Below are 10,326 nucleotides of genomic sequence, written 5' to 3'. Positions count from 1 at the left end.
GGAGGGGAAGGAAATGGGGAATAAGAAGGTGGGTAAGTACCTGGTCACCAAATACGGCTAAGGCCATTTCAAGCAATGCTTCGATTCCGAATGGTGGTCTTTAACGACTTTCACAAAGGCGATGCTGAGAGTATCTACCACCATGTGGGACTCTTAATATAAATAAAATTATTCTCAATACTTTCCCTGTCATATCATTGTCATGCTAGTTTACTAAATGAGACTTTCAGTTTGAAAATGTTAATGTCTTCAAAGGAAATAAATAACCTCGATCATAACTGCAAATATTTCTGGGATTTTCCCCTTTTATTCCGAACATTGATTTTAATATAATAATTAGTATAATATTACCAAAGCATTATAAATAAATCATTTCAAATGCATTCTATTACTCGTGTTGGAGTAAATTCAAATCTCCCGGTGGAAAATAGGCTTCTATCAATGTCACAATTTTCGAGCCAATCACCACTCTACCCCCTCGGTGAGCTAACCTTGTTAAATACATTTTCCACGAACCTTGGGTGAAGCCGTGCAAACCCGATTTAAACTTGTTCCATTTCAAATTAAAGAGAATTCTATTTCATACGAACTTAAATCACATTCGCATAGCTTCGCCTATCAGTGTAGTGTCACGATCAGCTGTGGTTGCGGCGCCATTTTGTACCGAACTGCGCAGGCGCAGATATGCAACGGTACAGACAAAATATCCTACTGTCGGTGCTGGCCCGTGTCTGTGCCGGTACGCTACGATGTGAAGTGAACGTCTTCGTACACAATGTATGAAACTAACTAAGCCATGTCTGGTACGCTACGTGTCTGGCACGTTACATACCGGTAGATGTGAATAGACCTTAATGCGTAACTACCATTTATGTAATTTAAAAATAAAAATAAATGAAGACAGGTAATTTTTTTTATTTATGTTCAGAACATTTATTTCTGTATTTATTTTCTATCATAAAATAGTCGTAATTTAAGGCTTTGAATTTAAAAATCGAGTTAGGAAGTTTACTTAATTTTGCAAATGGCGCCATGGACATTTGACTAATTTGTGTTAAAAAACGAAGTGGATTTTTTTACGAATTTATGAGTTTTATTATTCGAAGTGGGACTAATTTTAACAACAAATGGCATTAAAATCTTATTTTGAAGAGAAACGGACGTTACGCAGTCTTCGAATTGAGCCGACATTATGTAATATGTATGTATCAACACCATTTATTATTTAATACATGGACACTGTTTGATCTGGGTGTTGGAGTGATGGTGTTATAATTGATGAATCTTACATAAATGGCTTTACAGCTGTTGTAAGGATCATTGATGAATACAAAATAATGAAACAAAAACTGTAAGTGGTTAAGAACAAAATTTTGTAAAAAAAAATACAAAATTTACATTTTTACAAAAATTATAAAAAATGGTTCACATAAAGACAAACATAAATTGCACCTAACCAACTTTGTATTAACTAACTGCGAAATTCAATCATTATTGTTACAAAAAAAAATCAGTCTCTTGGTTTCAAACATAAATATATTTATTATGTAAATGAAAAAAGTAACGAAAAGAAAATAATGACTTTGCAGGCCAGGATGGTGGTGAATACTTAAATAAGTACGAGTAGCTTTTTCACTAAACATACAACAATATAATATAAGACTTAGATGTAATACAATAATGCCAAAAACTTACCTATTTATAAATACATACATAGTTCAACAAACCAAATAATCATGTGTGGCTAATACCACTAAGGAAATGTGCTTATGAACTAAAACGTGTATATGTATCTCCTTTATTTTAAAGGTTAGGATCTTTGTTTGTGGTCAAGCTTGTTTGTTTTGTGGATGTCTTAATAATAGTATGTATTTCGAAAGATATGGTAGCTGCTTTCAAAATATAGCTCGCCATACATTCCCATTGGTATTATATGGAGAGCGAAACTCTGAAATAGGCCAAGCCATGATGCGCATAGTGTAATGTGTCGCCTACCTTAAGCATGTTTTTTTGACAACTATTGCAAAAGCAGATTTTATGGCGCAATCTCTCTTTTCTTATAGAAATAAAGGTTGATGATTCTTTTTCTCATAGTATGTTGCCGATAGATGAAGATTAGATTTATTTCTCAAAAGTGAGGGTTAGGCCACTCTTGTGCTAGAGTCCTCAAATGATTGATCCGCCAGAATGTAAATATTTTTTCAGATAAAACCTTCTCTAACCGATGTTGTGTGGCTTTTAGCATGCACATTTTTTTTTTAATATTGCCTGTTTAATTTTTTAATACCATGATAGGAATGTGATAATGGTATAACTACCACTATCAACGAACATACAAAATAATAGCTTGCATAATTTCTTACTCCCACGACCACCTACATTTTTTTTATATTCAAGAGCTCAATTTCCTTTCCAATACAAATTCAAATTAATTTTGACACTTTTTGTGATAGCGTGGTTAAACTTTGTAACTGTTGTAAATTAAGGAAGCTAGTTTTTTAGCTAGGCATTTTTCCATGCCTACATATTTCGGGAATAAGCCTAGACTTAACCTAAGCTAAGTTTAAAAATGGCCAGTGAAAGGCTTGGAGTCTGTAAGCAAGCATAAATTGGCATAGCCACTAATAAGACATTCTTACTTAAACATTTATAGCAGATTATTTGGAATAAATTTAACAAATAAATGTAAATTGCACATAGGAATAGCATAGCTGTGTACTTACACTAAATGCAAATATGAATTATAAGTCTCGTGTTACAATAATTGATCATTGGTTGACAAGCAGATGGTCATGATAAAGATAATTTTATGAATTTAGGAAGAGTTCATTATCAAAAGGTATCTTTTATTTAAAAATTCGTGAATTTTATGAACTGATTTTTGTATTTAATCTTTTCAAAAAACTAAATCTCTGCCCGCGACCAATAATACACATATAGTATATAATATAAAGCATTAAAAAAGTAATAATTATCATAATATTTGAGAACATATCAGTGGTTTTTGTTGGTATACATTTTTTACTTTTGTTGTAATAAAAAAATTTATGTTCTATTTATCATTTTAGTTTCTGGTTTTCAATTCGATCAGAACAACGTTGTAAAATAAATACCACTATTTAAAAATAATTAATTTGTTAAAATAAATTAATGCAAAAAAAAAAAATTGAATTGTGGCACAGAGAGAAATCGACTGAATATAACATACTCACTTATTCAAGGACCAAGTCCATGTCTACTCTTTAGTGTGTAACATATATAATATATAGTTTAATATTAGAATGGAATGTAATACATCAATCACATTAAGCTCGATGGGACTAAAACTACAGAGCAATACAATTCAACCCTCATTTTAGATAACCAAAATATTACTCAAATATGTACATAAATCGCAAGGAGTAAGGGAACATGGTTCTATAATACTTAAATCATTCACAAATCTGAATATAAGAGATAGATTGAAAGATTAAGATCTGATTTAAAATCAAATTTTAACTATTTAAGAAAAAAAAAACTATAAAATTAAGGCGGTAAGCGGTCAAGTGGTTTAATTCACAAAACACCAAAAACAAGCCAGAAATTTAAGAGATTTGTAAATTCAAGTAATATTAAATAATAAAAAGGCTATAGAGTTTAAAAAAAATAATAAATAAATTTATCTTACAAAAATATCATTTTTTTAACACTTATTTGGACTTTGTTTTGGCCTGCGCTACTACCACCTCAATTATTATCATTATCAATTTTAACAAAATTGATGAAGGAAAAAATACTGGTACAATATATAAGTAGAGGTTCTTGTGGGATTACATTGTTATCGAAATAATCATTATTTACATGAACATAAAAAGATGGCAGTAAAAGTAATTTATGCATCATCAGCGCTGATTAAATTAGGAATTGATAAAAATCAATATGGATTATTGAAAATGAAACGATTTGTTCGTAATTGCCACAGATTGCATTTAGCATTGGTACATTTCAATATAAATTATTTGAAATTAAGTGGCACATACATTACTAACACTGAGATGAGGCATTTCAACATAAATTATCAAAAAATAAGTATGTCACTGATGAAATTAGGCATTGGTAAATTACAATTGAAATGTGCATTATTTCCACTGTCATAATCGGGGATCATTACATTTTCAAGTGACTGAATTGAACTGAACGAAACATTTTTAACATAAGTCAAAAGATGTATAGATTACTGCCTTAAAAAGTAATGGGCAATGGTACATTTTCAAATAATTTATTTGAAATAAAAGTCTTAATTGTTATATTACCAATAATATAATAATAATAGTAATGGTAATAGTGGGCAAATCTTTCATTTTTAATCTCTTTAGTTGTAAAAAAAGTGGTTAATGTAAGTTTTCAGATGGAAATATTGCCCTGGATAGTAATGGGCAATGTTGGGTAAATATCAAATAACCGAAAAGCCATAGTCCAGCTGTAGGTTGCGGGCGATGTTGAGAATGGACACAAAGTGTGTGGACACAGGCGGAGTGAGGCGGATACGCATCAGCCGCTCTCCCTGCGTCAGGCCTTCGGGAGTCTGCTCGTCGTGCACATACACCTCCATGCGCGACTTCCACAGGTTGGCAGTCTGGAAAGAAGACAAACAAACTACATGGTTAGTTGAGTCAAATTACTTCAAAACCTGAATTACCTACCTGAAGAGGTACTTACTTCAAATAGGATGGAATTGTTATAGAAGAAATGATAGAATGTCAGTTTAATGTTAGTGATTCTTGAAGAGCTTTTACACTTTCAGGAATAGAGGGACTTGCACTGATTCATGGTGTTGACATTACTTAAATCTAGTGATTTAAACAAATCTCAAATTGGTTTACCCGACTTTACGTAATTAACCGCCCTACCTTTGGGTTATTATTCAAAATGTAGGTAAAAAAACATCGAGTTTTTTTTCATTAGATTTCGCAATAACAATACTTGTTTTCAATATACCACACAATATTTTCACACAAAAGACTCATTTTTGACCCTTTTTACATCCTTTTATAAGTCAGAGGTTCTCAACATAAGATGTCACCGAATATTTTTTGGAATAATATTCTATTGAATATTTTATCAAATGTATTTTGTATTGAATGTAATATATCAATCAAAATAATCTCGATACATTCTGCAAATGAGGTAGCCAGCGATTGATGGTGTTCAAAATGAAAATAACACCTTTTCTTAGGCCATTTTTTCACTACACTTTCAAAGTGAACTACTGATTATGGAGAGTTTTATGATTTATGACGTTTTACCAATTCCTTCTTCATACGAACCAATCACAAAAAGAGTGGAAGTTTACTGATAGCCATGGACCTCACTGTCACAAGGATATTTATTCATAATAAAACCATACATTTTAGTACTCTTTATTTATTTTATTACACTAAAATAATTTTTTTATGTGATAAATTTTGAAACAAGGGATGCAGAGCCCCACATCACAGCCAGGACAGTAGTACCTTGTCTCCTTCCTCACTTTTTTCCCACTTTCATTTAGTTTTGAGCAGCAAACAGCTCAACGTCTTGCAGCATTCAGTTTGCCTGCGGTAGAGGAATTACATCAATAAAATGTCTTTCAGTTAGACGTAAGGGGTTTGGGTTGCTTGATGGTCTTCCCCCTTTGGATGAAAAATCTGCTGTATGGTAGTTTTCCAAATATTGAAAAATTACCTTTTCTCTAGAGTTATTTGAAACACCACCCTTTTTTTTGTATAACACAAATGCGTTCCAGAGTGCTTGCTCCAGAAAATGGAAAAATATTTTTTTGTAATATTTTCTCCCCTGTTTTCTGGTGACAGGGCGAATCGCCAAATGCTGGTCAACCCGATCTACTCCACCCATCGTAAAATTATATTCGTTTGCTACAGTTGGGCGTTGCTTGCCCGATTCAGTTTGCATCATCGTGCAGCTATGGACAGTGGAGAGAAAAAACACATCTTTTTTATCTCTCCACCTCATCACCATGATTTTCCCCTTTTTGTAGGCTTTGGTGTATCCACGAGCAACCTTCTTAGGAAAAACAATATTTTTGGGTACCCCTTTTCGTCTGAATTTTAGTGTTCCATATGTGTCCGTTTTTTTGTAACTAATAACTCCGCTAATTCTGGTGACGAGTAAAATTGTCTGTTGTCAGGCAGCACCCCTTATTGAGCAATGGTCTCATTAGTGACATAACCACTTGGGAGGAGACTGGAAGATGTTTGTAGCTCTGGTCAAAAAGGGTATTTTTTCCTGTATAAATAATTGTGGACCATATATATCCTGAGGTGGACTCACACAACATATATCGTCGCTGTGAAATCAAACCGGCATATATGCAAAAATGGAGATTTTGAGTTATTGGTGTCAAAAAATTTCTTTTTTTCCCTTCTATTTTTATGTCGAACCGGCATGTCGTATAGTTGAATAAAAATCTGTCAGATGGCGTTGGGCCGGTATGCATTTACGCGTGAATCGCCATTTTTTTTAGCAGAAGACAGACCTATTCCGCAATACGCCAGTTGCTTCAAAACTTTCAAGGGGGAAATGCGTCCATCATGTAAGTAAAACTGGATTATCTCACAATAGTACATTTTTATTACTACCAAATATGACTTATTGTATGACTTATTGGCAGATAATCCGGTTTGCACTTAACAAAAGCGTTTATAGCAGCCTCAACTAAAACAAACCGGCATATATGCCAAAATGTCTGACCCGGGTAAAATTTCTCCCGGTTAAAAAAATAAATTATAATAGGCAAATTTAAAAAAAAAACTTTAGCAAACTGAAAGATGCGAAACTGCGGTGAGGAATACGAGTCTAAAACCCGTGGAAGAGTGAACCAACGAAGCATGAAGCCTCCTTGCCACAACTGTAAACGCAAGTGTTCCTAGTCATTACTACAGATCTCAAAGTTCTCGGGAGTATATCGATGGTGGAAAATCTATCGCCGATCACAGAGATTATCTAATATAACAGAAAGAAAGGAGTCAAACCTTGCAGGAATCAGCTACTACCAGTACAGAGGTTTTTTCAAGTCATACAAACTTTCACACTGAAGAAAGATCAGTGTGATGTTTGTCTCATTTACGACGGCAACTTTTACTTCAAAACCTCCTACGGATCACATGCCTGGGAGGAGGCGAAGAAAAGGAATAAACGGGGCAATGGGAGCGTGAATCCTGTTCTGATGCACGCTTATTCCAAGAGACTATTGATGAGAAGAAGAAAAATGGTATCCTAAAGTTAGTTACCGCCGGGATAATACCGTCAATTCAGATTTCCATAAACGATTGGGAAACTTTGAAGTTACCAGCAAAGGAAAGAGCAGTATTATGTTAATTGTTTATAAAAAAAATTGTGAAGCAATAAATTATTTTTTCATTGACAACATTGTCTTTTTTTATACCTTAAACAGGTTCCAAAAGAAGAAGCCACTGTGACACAAATGCAAATATTACACTGATTTTAAAGCCATACTGGCATATCTGCATTTTACTCTTAATTTAAGCAATTTTCGATTTATTTGCAACTACTACTTCAATAAGCAGTATTCGTCTAAATTTTATTCATTCATAAGGTGGCATTGAGGTGAACCAAACGGACGTAAAAAGGAAAATATCATATGCGAAATCTTTAAAGCGCTCTGGTGAAAAACAAGCATTTTGCAGATATGCCGGTTTGATTTCACAGCGACGATATGTCTTGATGCCAAATCTCGATCTTTTGAGTGGCATGTACTGTATCCATCCTAGACGTCCTTTGTATTGTGTTTTTTTTTTTTTTTTGGGGAATACATTTTGCATTTATTTTTCTTTTTTTTTATATTTTATTGAATAAATAGTTAATACATATCAACAAACAAGTCCTGCTAAGCCAATTGAATTGGCTTGTCAACAGGTGCTTAAAGTTTACTTTCATATACATTTTTATAAGTTATAATTTACATCTTATATCTATAGAATCAAAGTAAATATTTTTTTTCCGATAGCCAATTTTTCACCATATATTTAACCTTATTCATAGATTTAAATTGCTTTATAGTGTCAGGTAATAAATTAAATATCTTCAGTATGTTGTATTCAAACGTTCTTTGTCCGTATTTATTATTAAATTTCGGAACTATTAACCCGTCATTGAGCGTGAATCTAGTACTGTACTTATGTTCTAATTTTTCTTTATGCTGCGGGGTAAATATATATTGAATTATGATTTTTTGCCATAGAATAGCCTTAACAGGTAAAATTTTGGCACTCTGAAACAGTAACGGTGTATTATGTCTCTGTTTAAAAATATTAGGGACGACTAGTAATTTTACAATCGCGTTTTGTACAACTTGGACTTGTTTCAGATTGGTTATACTAGTATTTCCCCATATGGTTAATCCATATCTTATAATAGATTCTGCCATTGACATATAAATTATTTTAAGTGTTTCAATTGATAGGAAAAAATTTAATGTGTACATTCTGCCAGCAATTGATCCGAGTCTTTTACAGGTTTTTTTAATATGTTTGTCCCATTTGAAAAAGCAATCTACTGTAACACCAAGATAGACATATTCTGTAACTAATTCTAAGCTTTCACATTTACAATTAGTCGGGATATTTTTATGGATGCAATTAAAATTATGAGAAATAATATTAGGATTAAATTTAAATCTGGCATTAGGTGATCTTATATGTATAACTTTGGTTTTTTTAGCATTTATTAATAGTTCTGCATCATGTGACCATTTACAAAGTTGATTAAAGTCAATTTGCATGAGTTCAATTGCAATTTTTAGATCTTTATGTGATATGACCAATGCCGTATCATCTGCAAATACAAAATGTTTAACAAAAGAGAAAAGTTTTTTCATTATAGTTACATAAATAATTATATATAGTGTAGGTCCCAATATGGAACCTTGTGGAACTCCTGCAGATACATTCTTTGTTTTACTAAAAGTATTATTTATTTTGGTACATATTTTTCTATTTCTAAGATAATCTTTAAATAAATTTAACACATTTCCTCTTATTCCAATTTTTTCTAAGGTTTCTAGCAGTTTTTTAGAGTTAATTGTGTCAAAAGCTTTAGAGTTATCGATAAATAACACAATAACATGTAATTTATTATTTAATTGATTATTTATGTAATTGGAAAAATCTTGCAGTAATTTTTCAGTATTTTTTTTTCTTTGAAAGCCATATTGATTTGGATCTATGATAGCGAATTTTTCAATGTAATTATTTAATTTATTTGATAAAAATTTTTCGAGAATTTTTTCTAATGCAGGTAGTATACTAATAGGCCTATAATTTCACAGTTCAATGTGTTTTCCACCTTTAAATATTGGTCTAGTAATGCTACATTTAAATTCTTGTGGAATTTTTGCTTGCTTTATTATCGTATTGATTAAATGAGTAATTATTGGCCCAAGAGTTTTTATATTTCTTTTTAAATCAAACATTCTTATATTGTCAATACCTGTGCTTCAACATCAAACTTTCGTCTATGGTCACATTTTTCTCGGGGATATATCCTTGTTGAAATTTTTTTTGCAAATATTGATACACAGGCCATATTTTGTTCAGTTTAGGATTGGGGTGGGTCGATTCGTTGTATTCAGCATTATTGCTAAAATGCAAAAATTTCTTTAGCAATAAAAACCGCCTGTATGAAAGGGTGCGTGCAAAAAATGGAGTCACAAATATCGGACTTTTAGACCAGTACATCTTTTCTTCTGGTTTCTTCACCAAACTTTGCACTAAAATGATTGCAAAAAATATTCTCATTTCGTTGATTGTTGTTGGATACCACGAACTTACAAGGCTTGTCGGAGAATGTGGAGTAGAATTAATAAATTGCTCAGCAAATATATTGGTTTGATCCACTATCAGTTGCATCAGTTCATCATCAAAAAAGTAGTTGAAGAATTCATATTCATGTTTACAATTATTGACTGCTTCAGGAAAGCCAGATGTCGATGAAAATTCAAATGGTGGTTGCAAAACATCTCTTTCAGAATCTATATCCACCCACTCCTGAGCACTTGTTGGAACGTCTTCTACTTCGCTTTCATGTTCATCTTGTGATGTTGAAAAATCCTCACTTATAGTGGTCTCACTTCCGGAGGAGCTAATATTTTCATATTCACTCTCACTTGACATATTGGAACACAAAAAATCAGTTTTTTATAAAACACAAAGTAAATAAACGGTATAAAAAAGACATACATTCACACAAAGTTCACTAAAAAACATGTAACGTAATAATATTGTCATAAAAACTGCGCCACTTGCATGGAGAACCACTGACTAGCGACGT

The 10,326-nt window shown here is 32.3% G+C and overlaps 1 protein-coding gene across 1 annotated transcript in view; it reads right to left on the bottom strand.

Moving 5' to 3' along the window:
* Positions 1-619: 619 nt before the first annotated feature.
* The window catches only part of Vps13B (vacuolar protein sorting 13B), a 120,306-nt gene continuing 110,599 nt past the window's right edge, over positions 620-10,326 (bottom strand). Inside the window, exon 82 of the mRNA XM_089645666.1 lies at positions 620-4,615. Within this exon, the coding sequence (XP_089501792.1) occupies positions 4,433-4,615 (183 nt within the window). The 3' untranslated portion in view covers positions 620-4,432. The remainder of the gene's footprint in view (positions 4,616-10,326) is intronic.

This window comes from Hesperophylax consimilis, chromosome 23, assembly GCF_061612785.1.
Source record: "Hesperophylax consimilis isolate HC1 chromosome 23, BYU_Hcon_1.0, whole genome shotgun sequence".
NCBI classification, from domain to species: domain Eukaryota; kingdom Metazoa; phylum Arthropoda; class Insecta; order Trichoptera; family Limnephilidae; genus Hesperophylax; species Hesperophylax consimilis.
Note: the sequence above shows the minus strand (reverse complement) of the source record. Positions and strands in the feature narration are given on the sequence as shown.